At 42.7% G+C, this 20,069-nt stretch overlaps 1 protein-coding gene across 2 annotated transcripts in view; it reads right to left on the reverse strand.

Annotated features, from left to right (window-relative positions):
* The window catches only part of DRGX (dorsal root ganglia homeobox), a 40,794-nt gene that overhangs the window by 17,020 nt on the left and 3,705 nt on the right, over window positions 1-20,069 (reverse strand). For both annotated transcript variants that reach the window (XM_072129709.1, XM_072129708.1), the window contains 2 exons: window positions 18,536-18,637; window positions 2,109-2,281 (listed from right to left, as the gene is read on the reverse strand). In XM_072129709.1, coding sequence (XP_071985810.1) covers window positions 2,109-2,281; window positions 18,536-18,637 — 275 coding nt within the window. The remainder of the gene's footprint in view (window positions 1-2,108; window positions 2,282-18,535; window positions 18,638-20,069) is intronic.

A 20,069-nucleotide genomic window follows, 5' to 3' on the forward strand; every position in this document is an offset into this window, starting at 1 on the left:
AAGAACTGGTTGGTCATTGATGAAATGAAAGAATGTAGTTATACATATTTTTAAGGGCCCGAATCGCTATTTGTCGTTGCGTTTCCAGAAAATTTGTTTTGCGGCGAATTGCCCCAGGTTTTTGGCGCACGCGATCGGGTTGTGGCACATCTGCGCCGGCGTGCACGCAACGGAAATCGGGGGGCGTGGCCGTCGGAAAAAACGCCGTATTTTTTTTAAAAAATGTGTTGCTTGACACGCGCTTACAGGCACCCAGGGTAGCTTGGTGAACTCCAGCGAACTCCAGCGGACTTCAGCGCAGCAGCGACACCTGGTAGACATCAGGTGCACTACCTTAGTGAATCGACGGAAGACCCGAATCCTCCACAGAGAACCCGCCGCTGGATCGCGACAGGACCGGGTAAGTAAATCTGCCCCAATGTTCTACTTGCATCAGTTTTAATGGATGTTTATTAAAGCTTTACTGATTATTTGCATATGGTTGGAAGTCTCACGTTCGCTTTCTTCGGTATACAGTGCCAGGTATAGTAAAATTATACATTGAAAAGGGAAATTATTTCACTTTCAATTTACAAACATGATTTTCTAAGCCGTGTAAGACAAGAGTAAGAAAAGTGAGAGGGGCCGAATAGTAGAAGACAAAGCTGGATGTAATATGGAATGAAACTGTAGTGTGAAATGCCGCCTCCTCACACCCGATACAGATTTCATTTTCTCTCTTTAGACTATTTCGAATTTCCTTCAGCTTAGAAAAGAGGAATGAACAGAAGTATAGAAAAAAGAGGACCTATATAGATAGTGGGGCAGATTTACTTACCCGGTCCAGTTGCGATCCAGCAGTGCGTTCTCCGACGCTGATTCGGGTTCTGCCGCAATTCACTAAGGTCGTGCGGCCAATATCCACCAGGTGTCGCTGCTGCGCCAAGGTCCGCCAGAGTTCACCTCCTCCGTCTCGGTGTATGTGAGTGCTATTCTTGCGACACAAATTCTTTTTTAAATTCCGCGGTTTTCCCGAATCCGTCGGGTTTTCCGACTGCCACGCCCCCGATTTCAGTCGCGTGAAAGCCGGCGCCGAGGCGCCACAATACGATTGCATGCGCCAAAATCCCGGGGGCAATTCGGCGCAAATCGGAAAAATTCGGGAAACCCGCCCAAAATGCGCGATTCGGACCCTTAGTAGCCCCAATATGTTTTATCCCACTCCTATAGCCATAAAAAGTTACTATACACTAATAATAATAATCTCTATTTACCAGTATACCGCCATTCAATTCTGTCGCACTTTACAAACATCCACTCTATTACACTCTATTACACTCTATTACACTCTATTACACTCTATTATACTCTATTACACTCTATTACACTCTATTACACTCTATTATACTATTGATTTAGGAAAAGCTTACTGAAAAGTAAGGTATCTTTTATCTTGTATATTGTTAAACATGGAAAAAATACAGCACAATGTAACCAACTAATATGACAAACCCAATACTGTTCCTAATTCCACAATGAATTTGCTGTGCAATGACTTTTCTGACTTCTCAGGGGGCAGATCCGATGCTATTCCCGGCACTGGACGTTATTGTTGGGACGTGTTGTTTATATTCCCAATAACTCTTTATTTATCAACAAATAGGGGGTCATTTACTAAGGGCCCGATTCGCGTTTTCCCGACGTGTTACCCGAATATTTCCGATTTGCGCTGATTTTCCCTGAATTGCCCCGGGTTTTTGGCGCACGCGATCGGATTGTGGCGCATCGGCGTTGGCATGCACGCAATGGAAATCGGGGGGCGTGGCCGAACGATAACCCAACGGATCCGGAGAAACCGCCGCATTTAAAAAAAAAAAAAAATGTCGCGGGACACGCACTTAACTTCACCAAGTATAGGATGGTGCATTCCGGCAGGCCTCGGGGAACTTCAGCGCAGCAGCGACATCTGGTGGACGTCGGAGGAACTGCCTTAGTGAATCGCCAGAAGACCCGAATCCACCGCAGAGAACGCGCCGGGTAAGTAATGGGCCGGGTAAGTAAATCTGCCCCATAATTGCTGTTCACATTGTAGAATTAATAAGATGTTATATTCTTTTTTACTTTTTTACCTCTGCTGGGAATCCAGGTTTTCCTTTTTGCCCCTTGTAGAATCTCCTGAAGTTGGAGAACTTAGGTTCCTGGAGGGGGAAGTCACTTCAGCTGGACCTTCTTTGGAGCCATCTTGCTCGAAGCTTCCCCTCTCAGTTTTTCTCCACTTTGCTCTACGATTCTGAAACCAGACCTTAAACAAAAAAAAACAACAATTTAGCATTTGTGGAGATCGGATTTAATGGTTGACGTTATAAAGGTCCATAAATCATTTGAACTAAGAGATTTGCTTCAGTGTGACTTCTCTTAGGCACAGATATCAGCGTTCCTCCTCTAATGGACTTATTACGGCTTTCCTGCTGGATTCCGTCAAAGTTCCTTTATGTATTTCAGTCGCTTCCAAGCATTCAATATGAGCCGTGGATGTGACCAATGGAAAGCTGTATACACAGGATGGAGATATATACCATGTGAAGGGCTTCCTGAGCTCTCAGACCAATCCCCACAACCTCCTCCAGCTCTCCTTGTCCTGAGGTTCTGCCAGTGTCAGGGCTCATGCAGATGATGAGGGAATGGGGACACATTGGGGCACATTTACTAAGGGTCCGCACACCGCATTTCCGTGGGGTTTCCCGACTATTTCCGATTTGTTCTGCGATTGGTGAAATCGCGCCGACTTTCATGCAACACAAATTGGGGGGGCGTGGCCGTCGGACAACCCAACAGATTGGGACTAAGCGAAAGATTTAAAATTCACATGCAGGATATCGGGCGCATGATCTTAGTGACTCCCCGCACAGCGCATTATACACGGACAATGCACTTACATGCACCAGGAAGAAGAAGGTGAACTCCGGGGACCTGAGCAGGGAAGTGACACATGCAGGATATCGGGTGCACGATCTTAGTGACTCCCTGCACAGCGCATTATACACGGACCATGCACTTACATGCACCGGGAAGAAGAAGGTGAACTCCAGGGACCTGAGCGGGGAAGCGACACATGCAGGATATCTGGGCAGGATCTTGGTGACTCCTCGCACAGCGCATTATACACGGACAATGCACTTACATGCACCAGGAAGAAGAAGGTGAACTCCAGGGACCTGAGCGGGGAGGCGACACATGCAGGATATCGGGCGCACAATCTTAGTGACTCCCCGCACAGCGCAATATACACGGACAATGCACTTACATGCACCAGGAAGAAGAAGGTGAACTCCGGGGACCTGAGCGGGGAAGCGACACATGCAGGATATCAGGCGCACGATCTTAGTGACTCCACGCACAGTGCATTATACGCGGACAATGCACTCACATGTACCAGGAAGAAGAAGGTGAACTCCAGGGACCTGAGCGGGGAGGCGACACATGTAGGATATCTGGGCAGGATCTTGGTGACTCCTCGCACAGCGCATTATACACGGACAATGCACTTACATGCACCAGGAAGAAGAAGGTGAACTCCAGGGACCTGAGCGGGGAGGCGACACATGCAGGATATCGGGCGCACGATCTTAGTGACTCCCCGCACAGCGCAATATACACGGACAATGCACTTACATGCACCAGGAAGAAGAAGGTGAACTCCGGGGACCTGAGCGGGGAAGCGACACATGCAGGATATCAGGCGCACGATCTTAGTGACTCCACGCACAGTGCATTATACGCGGACAATGCACTCACATGTACCAGGAAGAAGAAGGTGAACTCCAGGGACCTGAGCGGGGAGGCGACACATGCAGGATATCGGGTGCAGAATCTTAGTGACTCCCCGCACAGTGCATTATACACGGACAATGCACTTACATGCACCAGGAAGAAGAAGGTGAACTCCAGGGACCTGAGCGGGGAGGCGACACATGCAGGATATCGGGCGCACGATCTTAGTGACTCCCTGCACAGCGCATTATACACGGACAATGCACTTACATGCACCAGGAAGAAGAAGGGGAACTCCGGGGACCTGAGCGGGGAAGCCACACATGCAGGATATCGGGGGCGCCCGATCTTAGTGACTCCCCGCACAGCGCATTATACACGGACAATGCACTTACATACACCAGGAAGAAGAAGGTGAACTCCAGGGACCTGAGCGGGGAAGCGGTACATGCAGGATATCGGGCGCACGATCTTAGTGACTCCTCGCACAGCGCATTATACACGGACAATGCACTTACATGCACCAGGAAGAAGAAGGTGAACTCCAGGGACCTGAGCGGGGAGGCAACACATGCAGGATATCGGGCGCACGATCTTAGTGACTCCCCGCACAGCGCATTATACACGGACAATGCACTTACATGCACCAGGAAGAAGAGAGTGAACTCCGGGGACCTGAGCGGGGAAGCGACACATGCAGGATATCGGGCGCACGATCTTAGTGGCTTCCCCCACAGCGCATTATACACGGACAATGCACTTACATGCACCAGGAAGAAGAAGGGGAACTCCGGGGACCTGAGCGGGGAAGTGACACATGCAGGATATCGGGCGCAGGATCTTAGTGACTCCTCGCACAGCGCATTATACACGGACAATGCACTCACATGCACCGGTAGAGAAGAATGTGAACTCCGGGGACCTGAGCGGGGAAGCGACACATGCAAAATATAGGGCGTACGATCTTGGTGAATCGCGCCAGAGTTTATCCTCATCGGACAACGCACCTCGGGGATCGCGACAGGACCAGGTAAGTAAATGTGCCCCATTGTAGCCGTAACACGTCTCACTTCACTACCATAGATTCCAATGCATCAGCCGACTGCCATGAGACACAAAAGATGGGGCAGGTCGTTTGCTTCCCAGGCAGTCTTTTTCAATTGGTGCTGAGCGCCATCCGAGGGATTGTTGTTTGTGTCTCATGCATGTCCAGTGTTCAGGAAGAATTACGTTTGCTTTATCTAAGCAGAAGATCCGTCATTTAGGAAAATCCATACATTGATAAATGTCAATATGCTAACCCACTTTCTAGTATTTGTCAGTGTTTTGTGCAGAATCCTCAGCTTTATACTGTTCTCTTCCCTCCTGTCTGTAAGAGTGACAGGGAGCAGGGGCGTAACTACAGCGGTAGCAGCAATAGCAGCCGCTATGGGGCCCGCAGTGTCAGGGGGCCCCGTCATCCGACCTGACACAATAAAGAATGGAGGATGTGCACCATTATATCTATATTGTCCATCATAACATGTATATAACATGTACTGTGATGTATATATGCAGTATCTGTGATGTGTATATGGTGTCTGTATACACTGTATGTGTGTGTATATGCTGTGTGTATATGCACATGAGTGTTTTTTTTACGTGATTGTAACTCGCATGTGTGAGTATACTAATATGTATATTTTTGAGTGCGAAGGGGGCCCCATACAGTAGCCTGCTAGGGGGCCATTTCTATCCTAGTTATGCCACTGACGGAGAGGACTCTATCACAAGCAGGAGGCAGGGGATTCCGGCTGAAGGTGCATTTCTTAGAATATACTGATACTTTGTAGTGTTAATTAGAGGAAATCTACTATCAAAATCAAGCATGATAGACCCGGGCAGTGTGACTGTTGTAATCTTCTTACATTTGTTATCCAAAGCCTCCTTCCTTCTTCAATCAACTTGTAAAATTATGCTAATGAGCCCGAGGAGCTACCCTAGCCACTCAGTGATCTGGCTCTGTGGGCTGTTACATTTTCTCACCCTCCCCCTGCTCCCTCAGCACTTGAGAAATCATCAGGAAGTATTCACTGCACAAGTGCTGAGGGAGCAGGGGGAGACTGTAAAGCCAGATCACAGAGGTGCTAGGGTAGCCCCGTAGGCTTATTAACATCATTTTAAAAGTTGATTTTAGAAGGAGGAGGAGGAGGCAATGGAAAACAAATATAGGCATATTACCTCTGTCACTGGCACGGATTTTACTATAGTGCAGAGGTAAGATGTATTAGTAAGGTTATAGAAGAATGACAGACAACATAGAACAGTGGTGGCTCATCAGTGGTGTAACTAGAAGCTGATGGGCCCGAGTGCAAAGTCTGTGCCGGGCCCCCGACTATAATGTATGGTTTATAGTAATAGTCTTCTCATATGGGAAAGTGACACCATAAGGGCCCCCTAAACCTCTTGGGCCCGGGAGCGATCGCAACCTCTGCACCCCCTCAAGTTACGTCCCTGGTGGCGAACCTATGGCACGGGTGCCAGAGGTGGCACTCAGAGCCATTTCTGTGGGCACTTAGACCATCACCCCAGCACAGAGTTCACCAGACAGGAACAAATCCACCAAATCTTCCTGCAGTCCCAGGCAACCTATGAGATGCTGCTCTCAGCGCTATTTTAAAGCGACACTTCATTGTTTGGAACTGCGGGAAAAGTAAGAAGGTGATGACAGAACTGCATTATCTTTGGAGGTCCTCATTTTGGACCCACCATTCTTTCTGTACAGAGACCCTGGAGAGAAGCTACAATGAGAGTCTGAATTTGCCCTCCTGTATTGGTGGCCTCAGGCGGCGATACGATTGAAAGATCAGGTAGCAATAAGTAACTGCTTAAAATGCCACGTTGGCACTTCACGGTAAATATGTGGATTTTAGTGGTAGCTTGGGCACTCAGTCTGTAAAACGTTTGCCATCGCGGACCTAGAACCTGCACATAAAGCAGACAACCTATAAATGGAATATCAAGCCCTGCACAATAGTCACTATAACAATAGCCCACAGTGTATCAGCCGCTCATTCCACATGTTTCATTGTAGAAATGTACATTCCCTGCTAGAACATCAATTCATGAACTCAGTGACCCGTCTCATCTAAGATGTTCTCTGAAATATGAATAAAATAATGTAAAAGTCCCCCACTGGGAAGACGCCGGGGACTACAGACACATCTGCATACTAACAGCACCGTCACACATGACAATGACATTGTTTCTATTAACATTTCACATGGAAGCCCAGACTCCAGTTACTCCAGATACTTTAATTAATGTTGTCATCTCACTGCTTTGTGTATTACTCCAGACTATACAGGCAGTCCCCAGGTTACATACAAGATGGGGTCCGGAGGTTTGTTCTTAAGTTGAATTTGTATGTAAGTCGAAACTGTATATTGTATAATTGTAGATCCAGACAAAAACATTTGACAATTGACAATTGGAGTTTAAACATTTTTGGCTGTAATGGGACCAAGGATTATGAATAAAGCTTCATTACAGACACCTTACAGCTGATCATTGCAGTCTGGGACTATAGTAACATCCAGAGAGGTCACAGGGGGCAGAGGGGTCCGTCTGTAACTAGGGGTCGTCTGTAAGTCGGTTGTCCTTAAAGGGGTTATCCGGGTTTAAAAAATTTCTTATGGCCGGGCTGGGGAGGGCTATTTAAAAATAATAAACATGTACTTCCCTCCTCCGGTGCTGCCGATGTCCCGCGCCGCGGCCGGTCTTCTCTGTGCGCCGGTGTCATTACAGGGGCGCACAGGGAGCTTCCTGCCGGCCGGATGCTCCCATGCGCACCATCTCCCAGCACTTTCAACGCTAAGAGATAGGGACGGATGGGAGGAGCCGGCCACATCGTGGACCGGAAGCTCCCTGTGCGCGGCTTCCGTGCCCCTGTAAACAAACAGAGGCACGGATCAAAGGGACCGCGGCACGGGACATCAGCAGCGCCGGAGGAGGTAAGTACATGTTTATTATGTTTAACTAGCCCTCCCCAGCCCGGCCATAAAAAAATTTTTAAACCCGGATAACCCCTTTAAGTAGGGGATACACATATGTACTATATAGATACACATAAATCAATATATCTGTAAAATACAGACAAATATTTTTTCATGCATTTACAAGCCTAATCCAATAACAACTTCTTTAAAAAAAAAAAAATCCATCACTTTTTAATTTTTTGAGCTGTGTACTTCATAGTGGTGGTATTTAACCCCTTAAGGACTTGGCCCTTTTTCCGTTTTTGCGTCTTTATTTTTCACTCCCCAAAAATCTACAACTTTTTTATTTTTCCATGTACAGAGCTGTGCGAGGGCTCGTTTTCTATGTAACTTCATAGTGACGGTATTGAATATTCCATGCCGTGTGCTGGGAAGCAGGAAAAAAATTCCAAATGCAGTGAAAATGATGAAAATACTCATTTGCGCCGGTTTCTTGTGGACTTGTGGATTTTACGCCTTTCACTCTGCGCCCCAAATCACAGGTCTACTTCATTCTTTGGGTCGGTGCGATCACGTGGATACAAAATTTGTATAGGTTTTATAATGTTTTCATACATTTACAAAAATGAAAACCTCCTGTGCAAAACAAATTCTTCATTTTACCATCTTCTGGTGCTAATAACTTTTTCATACTTCGGTGCACGGAGTTGTGGGTGGAGTTATTTTTTGCATCTTTTGATGACATTTTCAATGCTTCTATTTTTAGGACTGCACGATCTTTTGATCACTTTTTATTGAATTTTTTATATTTATCAAAATGGCAAAAAAGTGATATTTGCGACTTTGGGCGCTATTTTCCGTTACAGGGTTAAAGCCTACAAGATAGGTTCTGTAGGTTTGTTCTTAAGTTGAATTTGTATGTAAGTTGGAACTGTATGTTTTATAATTGCAAGTCCAGACAAATTTTTTTGGTCTCTGTGACAATTGGATTTTAAAAATGTTGGGTTGTCATCAGATCCAGGAGTAACACTAAAGCTTCATTACAGACACCTGTGATAACTGTTACAGCTGATTATTGTAGCCTAAGGATAAAGTACAGGAAATTACCAACATCCAGAGGTCCGTTTGTAACTAGGGGTCGTCTGTAAGTCAGGTGTTCTTAAGTAGGGGACCGCCTATATTGAGTTCTCAACATTGAAATTGCGTTACATTTAATAGCTTTATATTTCGTCTGTTTTCAGATTTTGGATGTGGTGTGGATTTATCTAAATATTTCCCTTTTTGCACAAATTTTTGGCAGTTACAATGAAATGGGGCACATTTACTAAAGGGAATTGCCCCAGGATTTTGGCGCACGCGATCGGATTGTGTTGCATCCACACCGGCTTCCATGCAACGGAAATCGGGGGACATGGCTGTCGGAAAACCCGACGGATTCGGAAAAATCGGGCTATTTTAAAAAAAATATGTCGCTTGACCCACACTTCCATGCACCAGGAAGAGGATGGTGAACTTCGGCGGACCTCGGCGGACTTCGGCGGACCTCGGCGCAGCAGCGACACCTGGTGGACATCAGGCAGACGACCTTAGTGAATCGCCGGAAGGCCCGAATCAGCGTCGGAGAATGCACCGCTGGATCACGAATGGACCGGGTAGGTAAATGTGCCCCAATGTGTGTATGAGTGTATGAGTGTATATGTGTATGTGTGTATGTATGTATGTGTGTATGAGTGTATGAGTGTATGTGTGTATGAGTGTATATGTGTATGTGTGTATGTGTGTATGAGTGTATGTGTGTATGAGTGTATGTGTGTATGAGTGTATGTGTGTATGTGTGTATGAGTGTATGTGTGTATGAGTGCATGTGTGTATGTATGTATGAGTGTATGTGTGTATGAGTGTATGTGTGTATGAGTGTATGTGTGTATGATGTGTGTATGTGTGTATATGAGTGTATGTCTGTATGTGTGTATGTGTATATGAATGTATGTGTGTATGTGTGTATGAGTGTATGTGTGTATGAGTGTATGTGTGTATGAGTGTATGAGTGTATGTGTGTATGTGTGTATGGGTGTATGTGTGTATGAGTGTATGAGTGTATGTGTGTATGTGTGTATGGGTGTATGTGTGTATGAGTGTATGTGTGTATGAGTGTATGTGTGTATGAGTGTATGTGTGTATGAGTGTATGAGTGTATGTGTGTATGTGTGTATGGGTGTATGTGTGTATGAGTGTATGTGTGTATGAGTGTATATGTGTATGTGTGTATGTGTGTATGAGTGTATATGTGTATATGTGTATGTGTGTATGTGTGTATGAGTGTATGAGTGTATGTGTGTATGTGTGTATGAGTGTATGTGTGTATGAGTGTATGTGTGTATGTGTGTATGAGTGTATGTGTGTATGAGTGCATGTGTATATGAGTGTATGAGTGTATGTGTGTATGAGTGTATGTGTGTATGTATGTATGAGTGTATGTGTGTATGAGTGTATGTGTGTATGTGTGTATGAGTGTATGTGTGTATGAGTGTATGTGTGTATGTATGTATGAGTGTATGTGTGTATGATGTGTGTATGTGTGTATATGAGTGTATGTCTGTATGTGTGTATGTGTATATGAATGTATGTGTGTATGTGTGTATGAGTGTATGTGTGTATGAGTGTATGTGTGTATGAGTGTATGTGTGTATGTGTGTATGAGTGTATGTGTGTATGTGTGTATGAGTGTATGTGTGTATGAGTGTATGTGTGTATGATGTGTGTATGTGTGTATATGAGTGTATGTCTGTATGTGTGTATGTGTATATGAATGTATGTGTGTATGTGTGTATGAGTGTATGTGTGTATGTGTGTATGAGTGTATATGTGTATATGTGTATATGTGTATGTGTGTATGTGTGTATGAGTGTATATGTGTATGTGTGTATGAGTGTATGTGTGTATGAGTGTATGTGTGTATGTGTGTATGAGTGTATGAGTGTATGTGTGTATGAGTGCATGTGTATATGAGTGTATGAGTGTATGAGTGTATGTGTGTATGAGTGTATGTGTGTATGTATGTATGAGTGTATGTGTGTATGAGTGTATGTGTGTATGAGTGTATGTGTGTATGAGTGTATGTGTGTATGTATGTATGAGTGTATGTGTGTATGATGTGTGTATGTGTGTATATGAGTGTATGTCTGTATGTGTGTATGTGTATATGAATGTATGTGTGTATGTGTGTATGTGTGTATGAGTGTATGGGTGTATGAGTGTATGGGTGTATGTGTGTATGAGTGTATGTGTGTATGAGTGTATGTGTGTATGATGTGTGTATGTGTGTATATGAGTGTATGTCTGTATGTGTGTATGTGTATATGAATGTATGTGTGTATGTGTGTATGAGTGTATGAGTGTATGTGTGTATGGGTGTATGTGTGTATGAGTGTATGTGTGTATGAGTGTATGTGTGTATGTGTGTATGTGTGTATTAGTGTATGTGTGTATGATGTGTATGTGTGTACATGAGTGTATGTCTGTATGTGTGTATGTGTATATGAGTGTATGTGTGTATGTGTGTATGAGTGTATATGTGTATGAGTGTATGTATATATGAGTGTATGTGTGTATGAGTGTGTATGAGTGTATGTGTGTATGTGTATATGAGTGTATGTGTGTATGTGTATATGAGTGTATGTGTGTATGAGTGTATGAGTGTATGAGTGTATGTGTGTATGTGTATGTGTGTATGAGTGTATGCGTGTATGTGTATATGAGTGTATATGTGTATGAGTGTATGTATATATGAGTGTATGTGTGTATGAATGTGTATGAGTGTATGTGTGTATGTGTATATGAGTGTATGTGTGTATGAGTGTATGTGTGTATGAGTGTATGTACATATGAGTGTATGTGTATAAGAGTGTATGTGTGTATGATTGTATGAGTGTATGAGTGTATGAGTGTATGTATATATGAGTGTATGAGTGTGTATGAGTGTATGTGTGTATGTGTATATGAGTGTATGTGTGTATGAGTGTATGTGTGTATGAGTGTATGTACATATGAGTGTATGTGTGTATGTGTATAAGAGTGTATGTGTGTATGATTGTATGAGTGTATGAGTGTATGAGTGTATGTATATATGAGTGTATGTGTATATGAATGTATGTGTATATGAATGTATGTGTGTGTGAGTGTATGTCTGTATGTGTATATGAGTGTATTTGATGTGTATATATTGTATGTGAGAGTGTGTATAAGATCTGCATATACTGTATATGTCTATGATGTGTATATACTTTTTTTTTAAGGCAAAGGAAGGCCCCATGTGTAGCAGTAGGGCCCAGCCTTTCCTAGTTACGCCCCTGATTACTATGCGTGTATTTAAGGCTACATTCACACTAACATAGGCGGGCACACGTCGGTGTACGGGAGAGGAGGAGGGGGTGAGCGCTGTTCTTCCCTCTACATAGAGATACATGGTGCAAGGCGCCGTAATACGGGGCAAGATAGGACATGTCCATGGGTGGTACGGTGCTGCTCCGTGCGCCCATAGCGGCCATATATACGTCCCCCAGCGGTCATGTGAATGTGGCCTCAGATGGGTTTATATTAATAAGGCGATAAATGCTGAAAATACATGAAAACAATAAACTAATAACAAAGGTTTTACAAATGTTACTCCTGCGCACTGAAGGACAGTATCTTAGTGTTTTGTAAGGTACAATTGTATCATTTTACAATCTATGATGAGTTCTTACACAGGAAGTATCACTGGCTTTACTACTCACCAGCGCTTTGTGGCCATTAAACCTGCTGGTTACAAAGAGAGCAACATGGAGAGCCCGCGAGGAGCCTTGTACGTAAAACAGTGTGAAGTCCTGTCTGACTGTGTCTCTCCGTATCCGACTAGCAACGTTATGTGGATCTACGACCCAATGATTCACTGCTTCCTCCAGCTACCAGAGGAAACATGTCGTGCAGGACTTTCCTTCCCCTTTAAAGCCAAGACATAACCATCGAAACCCTGCAACGTTACTACCGAAATTATGGATTATAAACCTTACTAAACAATACTGAACTGCTGAGACAAAACAATTACTAACATCCAAAATGTATGATAAAAAATATAGCAAGGAGCATAATGTATCCATTAGTAATAGTGTATAGTCATTACTTGCAGCATGTGTGCAGACTAGCAGTGAAACAGTTACCGTGCTGCAATGTTGGCTGATAGTTCAATGTATGGGTGTTTATTAGTTATCGGTAATTAATGATTCTCTTTATTATATTTAAGTAGCCTTTAATCCCACGCATCGGCAATCGCTGAGTAATGAGAATCTTTAGTCTAAATTTAGGTCACTTGTGCAGAAGCTTTGTCTGTTAATTGAGAGAAGGTCAGAGCTGGAAGGCTCTTTAATTGAGTTATTTTTCATTATCATATTTTAATGACTTTGCACTCGCAGGCTGGGGAGAAACTCGTTCATTTCCCCATTTAAGGTTTTTGTTTGACAACATGAAGCTGTTATCTCTTGCCCATTAATCATCATTGAACGGCTGATGGGGGGGGGGGGCTCTATATGTAAAACCTCTGCAGCGCATGTGTCTCATCTCCTTCTAAATCTAAAAAAAAATATTAAAAATCTGCTCAAATAAAGTTCGCTTGAACTTAGAAAAAAGGTTAGTAAAATATATTCCACTATGATGACAAGTGGATATCAATCACTCATAATCCTTAGCGGTGATGGAAATAGTAAACGAGGAAATAAAAATATAAAAAAATAACAGATATACAATATTCTATATGAATTTGTAAAATGTACAATGTTACATTCAAGTATCAAAGAAACCAGGTGAATGGTCATCTCTCTTATATGTACAGGCGGTCCCCTACTTAAGAACACCCGACTTACAGACAACCCCTAGTTACAAACGGACCTCTGGATGTTGGTAATTTCCTGTACTTTAGCCCCAGGATACAATAATCAGCTGTAACAGTTATCACTGGTGTCTGTAATGAAGCTTTATTGTTACTCCTGGTTCTTATGACAATCCAACATTATTAAAATCCAATTATCAGATAGACCAAAAAAAAAAATTGGCTAGAGTTACAATGATAAAATATACAGTTCCGACTTACATACAAATTCAACTTAAGAAAATCAAACCGATCCTGTACATAACCCGGGAACTGCCTGTACACTGCACACAAAGCCTAAGAAAGGACCAATACAGCAAAACTGAATCCAGAACCAGTGATTGTGCACATTGTGCAGGGAGTGGGAACCATCTCGGTGATACCCCACCCCAGGCCACTAATTGTCCAATTCATCTCACTTACAGTTGTGAGAATAGATGGAAGGGGCTGAGAGACCGGGGAGGGGGGGGGGGGGGGGAAACTCAGCTTTAATTATTTGTCTGACCTGGGAACTGTGACTGGAGACAAAAAGTGAACTTCAATATAGGCGAAAATCATTACACGCAGCAAGAACCAACATGTCATATTAAATCCGGATCATCAGTCTGTGTTACACACATATAGATTGAGTATGAAGATATTCTCCTGCTCAGGATAATCCTGCCCTGAACAAGTAGGATTGCAGTAAAGAGGAGCCGGAATATCCAGGGTAATACTAAACCTAAACTAAGAGCCGCTCTCATTTTTTTTTTTCCAGTGCAAGGAAATGGATGTTCTCTGATGCGATCCGGTACCTTAGAGACGCGGACAAATTAGTGTAGAACATTATCACTAGTTAATTATGAATGACCGATTAATCAAGCTAATCTAATATTCCACATTATGTTGATGTTATTAAAGTGCACGGTGAAAGTGACAGATAGCCTTCATCTGCTCTCCGTGGCCAAATGTGCTCTCGGTGATGTCAGGAGACGAGGGAGGGGGAGATACGGCTGAATGTCAGGCTACGTCTAAAACCGGTCCAGATTGTTAATAAAGGTTGTGATCCTTCCTCTTAGTTCCAATGTATAGATTATCGTTATGTAGCCACACAATCATTTCTGTGCGGATCCACAACACAATTTTGGGATGGATGATTTAAAGAGTAAAAAATGACTCTGCTATAAGATCCGGTGAATAATAAGAAACAATGAGTTACATATTAGCTGCTCCGCAACAATGTCAGCAAATATGGAAGAAGGGGAACACCCTGAGGCTACATGGGCGCAGCCTTTGTGATTAGAGGTGTACCAGCACCTACCCCCATGTCTTTCTGTGGACTCATACAGCCGTAGTTACTATGGACTGGGGTGTGAGCCCAATGTTCTCACCACAAATTATGGAGTCTTCTTCAATGTCATCAGCACATGAGCGGAGCTCAGCCAAGAGCAACAACACACGGGCCACATGTATCATAGTTTTGTCTTTCTGTGCTGAATTTTTGAGACATTTGGCAGCTCTTTTTTGCACCGTGGAGCTCATTTACTAAGGGTCAGAACGCCACACTTTTGTTGGGTTTCCCGAATATTTCCATTTTGCGCCGAATTGCCCCGGGTCGGCTTGCACGCGACAGAAATTGGGGGGCGTGGCCGTCGGACAACCTGACAGATTCAGAAAAAAAAGCGGAATTTAAAAAAACAAATTGTGTCGCAAGATAAAGAACTTAGATGCACCGGGAAGAAGAAGGTGAACTCCAGCGGACCTCGGCGCAGGAGCAACACCTGCAGGAACTCGGGCGCACAATCTTAGTGAATCGCCCTGGACCCGAATCCTCGTCGGACAATGCACCGCGTGATCGCGACAGGACTGGGTAAGTAAATGTGCACCAATTTGTATGATCAGGTATTTTTGAATAATTCCAATTTACATGTTAAAATCGGGTCCATAAAAAAAAAAAACTTCTTTTGCACCCGCCCTGGACCAGATGCAGAATTGTGCCAAAAAAGGCGCAAAAAAGTGAAATGTCGCACGGAACATTTGGAAAACAATGATACATAAGGCACGCTGCAGAAAGGTGCAGACAAGGTGTACTTGAAAAAGAACAGAGTTAAAAGCCGTCAAAATGGCGCAAAAACTGCAAAAGTCGCTAAAATTAGACAATTTGCCTAGCTGAAACTATGATACATGTGCCCCATGGGCTGCAAACAACAGACAATGGATGTGGCACTTGAAATGAAGCCGTGTGTGTGCAGGTAAATCCATATAAGCCTTTGCTTCCTGAAATATTGAGCGTATGAGGTTTCGCAGATATGAGTCACGAAAATTGAGTCAATCTGCACGAAGAAGGGTCTTATCTTAAGTTTGCCATTAGTTCTACCCATATATACAGGCGGTCCCCTACTTAAGAACACCCGACTTACAGACAACCCCCTAGTTACATCCAATTGTCACAGAGACCAAAAAATAATTTGTCTGGGGTTACAATTATAAAGTATACAGTTCCGACTTACATACAAATTCAACTTAAGAACAAACCCACAGAACCGATCCTGTATGTAACCCGGGTACCGCCTGTATAGATGTTTCTGGAATGAATCACTGATATTGTATACTGTTACTGTATCTGTGTTACTCTCAATAATCTGCAGCAGCTTCTTGTCCATAAGTAGGGAAACATACGACGTGCACGCTACAAATACCTTATTATACCGCAGTCATGTGTCATACGCGCAGGGTTTTCTGTTTACCGCTCTGCTTGTACCACAAAACAATCCTAATTAAACGATCTTAATTGAAAAGATTCTTTAGAAATGTATCCGAGTGTGAAATTACCCAGAGCTTGAGAAAACACCAACTTCTGGGTGTGTGCAGATGTAACGTGATTTAGATAACCTGGGCCCGGGCTCATTGACTCCATCAATCACCCAATAAAATAATTGTCAAAGATTCTACCAAATAAAGTCATCAAATGTTAAACCGGATTTTTTTTTTTCAACATTTGGGAAAACTATCTCAAAGGAAAAACACATCCGTGTCCTTAACTTTGCAGCTGTAGACGTTCAGCTTTCCCACTATATACGCGAAGAATTCCCACTATATTTAGTCTTTTTTAGAATAATTTAAAGATGAATATTTGTAACACTTATCTTGGGAAACACAAGCCTGAAGGGAAGGTTAGTAACAGTGCTGGTGACCTTATGGGCAGCACGGTGACTCAGTGGTTAGCACTACAGCCTTGCAGCGCTGGGGTCCTGGGTTCAAGTCCCACCCAGGTCAACATCTGCAAAGAGTTTGTATGTTCTCTCCGTGTTTACATGAGAGTCCTCCGGGTCCTCCAGTTTCCTCCCACACTCCAAAACATACTGGTAGGTTGATTAGATTGTGAGCCCCGTGGGGACAGGGACTGATGTGACAAGCTCTGTGCAGCGCTGCGTAATCTGTGTGCGTTTATAAATAAATTATTGTTAATATAAAGGGCGGGTCCCTTACCTTTGCTTCCCCCCCCCCCCTGATACTTTCCATAACACATTTTCTCCACTGCTGATCTGTATAACAGAATATGTTATTTCCAATACAATATATTTCTAGAACATCATAAAAGGTGTCGGCCGTATCCAGCTCAGATTTAGGGATTGGTACTCGCTCTTGTACTATTAATAAACAATCTCTACAGTGAATCACAAAGCATAAGCCATGACACAATGATACGTACCATATATACTCGAGTATAAGCCTCGTTTTTCAGCACAAAAAAATGTACTGAAAACCCAAAATCGAGTAAAAAAAATATAGGTTTTACCAGGTTTTTTTGGTAAAATTAGGGGCCTCGGCTTATACTTGGGTCGGCTTTTACTCGAGTATATACGGGTATGTGGAATAGGTTCTAAGTAAAATGAATTCTTTATATTATTGCTGCCGCATTGTAATAAATCATCCAAAAAACATTGTCTGAAAATCAAGCTAAGCTCCTTTACTAATTATAGAAGGAAAATAAGTAAATTCCCTGCTGCCTGGGAATAGCAGATGACCCCCAGTGTCGCCATCCACAAAGGCTTTATTGCTCACATCAAAGGTAAGTACAAAATACCATCTCCATAAGACTCCGCACCATTCATGACTTCAATTCACATTAAACTTGATTCGCTGATATATTATAAATATATATTGGTTTAGTGTCAAAGTAACATCCTATTTATAGAAGTATTCCTTAGGCAATAGGACGTGTTGGATTTTTCTTTATTTGTCACTATCTACTATATACCGGTATGTAACCCGGGGTCTGCCTGTATACCGGTAATGGACCCAATCTTGTATGTAACCCGGGGTCTGCCTGTATACCGGTAATGGACCCAATCTTGTATGTAACCCGGGGTCTGCCTGTATACCGGTAATGGACCCAATCTTGTATGTAACCCGGGGTCTGCCTGTATACCGGTAATGGACCCAATCTTGTATGTAACCCGGGGTCTGCCTGTATACCGGTAATGGACCCAATCTTGTATGTAACCCGGGGTCTGCCTGTATACCGGTAATGGACCCGCCAATGGCAGCCAATGGGGAAATGTGTCTTTCTCCAATAACCAGTCCTTGAGTAATTGACTGGTAAGTAGTCTTAAACACTGTTAGTAGTTACATAATTGCAATAGTACATGAAGTGTTTTGTGATGTAAGGTGTAGGAGATCTTATAGATTGGCCTGTAGGAATCACCAATGGCCTATAATTCAGTATTTATCTGAATATATGGGACCATATGAGTTATATGGGGCCTAGAAACCACTTAAGCCCATAAGGTGGGATCCTATTATTTCTAATTACAACATTAAATGGATACAACAACTTAATTGCAATAAGATCTTCCAATAAAATGACATCCCTCAGTACTGAAATGACGGAGTTTAGCAAATGCTGACACTTCAGGGCTCTTACCTGCACCCGCGCCTCCGTCAGGTTAATTTTCATGGCGAGCTCTTCTCGGGTGAACACATCAGGATAGTGAGTCTGAGCGAATACGGCCTCCAATGCCTCCAGCTGCAGGAAAGTAACAGCAGGGTAAAAGCCTCTTATGGCTAATTACAAGGAGATATCAAAGGGGATGGAGGTGGTAGGGAAGATGCCAGGCACAGGGGGGGTTAACAAGGTGCAGATAAACTATTGACTTTCTTTAGAATTATATAGGACTTTTAGAAGATGCACAATGTGTAAGAAGATGACGTGTGATACCAGATGAGAAAACCCCATTGGCTTCTACAAGCTGCACTCCATTTGCACTGTATCCCGATCCATTAAACCAATAATAAAACTATCAATGCAAAATTCATTCTAATTGGAGAACTTTATAGAACAGCTGTGTCTGCCGGACTACAATAGGCTTTCCGCTTCTTAATGCAATCTTCATCCCTTTCATGAAATATGTATGTTATATACTAAATATATTTATAACATATACATGATATGTATATATATAACCCCTAACATCATCTATTATTAGTAGACATTAGAAATCACTAAGGAGTTGTAACACTTTCTGCAGTAAAGACAGAGGGGAAGAGGGGGTTAATATTGAATATTATGTTAAAGATTTCTTATCATTTTAATTCTACTACATTAAGTGCACCCCCAGTTTTACATAGCACCCCCCCCCCCTTGTATGATGAGACTTCTGTGAGATGTGTAATATACAGTATTTACAGATCAGCAAGTAAGTGTCCCCAGGGCCAAATAAACACATAGGGAAATTGGAGGGAGAGTCCCATGGTTAAAAGGGGGACAATATTGAACATTTTAGTATAAAAATCCCATAATGTTTAGTTTAAATAAAAACATAGAAAAAAAAAACAATGAATTGTAGCAATAAAAAATTACATAAACATCCAAAAGAACACTGCTTGGAAAGAAGACCAAACCTGACACTACTTCCTAACACAAAATAGACACAAAATAGATTGACTTCCCTTTTATCTGCCTTTCTTACACACAGAAATCATGTTAGTTAGTAAATAGTGACGTGGAGCATTTTCCATGAAGACAAAATAAAATATGATAAATTCTATGAATCTTTACAATCTAACATCAGAGCCTCAATCAGACAAATATGAAGCACTTCCAAGTTCTAATCTACAAAAATCCTGTGCAGCAGAATGCAAGCAAACCTTATAAACTGCAAATCTGTCCTTTATCTATCTCTATAAGGAGGCAGGACAAGAGGCTTGTAAAGCATGATGATATGGAAATTATTCAAACAGAAAAAATATGCATAAAGGAATATTACATTAAACTATACAAATGTATCTCTTCTGTTATGTGTATGGTATCTATTGCCTGTATACTTATGATTTATTATCTGTTTATTATATTTAATCTCTCTATCCCAATATCCCATAACTATCATTCTCCCATCTATCCCATAACTACCATTCTCCCATCTATCCCATAACTACCATTCTCCCATCTATCCCATAAC

The sequence above is a fragment of the Engystomops pustulosus genome, chromosome 11 (assembly GCF_040894005.1).
Source record: "Engystomops pustulosus chromosome 11, aEngPut4.maternal, whole genome shotgun sequence".
In the NCBI taxonomy this organism is placed as follows: domain Eukaryota; kingdom Metazoa; phylum Chordata; class Amphibia; order Anura; family Leptodactylidae; genus Engystomops; species Engystomops pustulosus.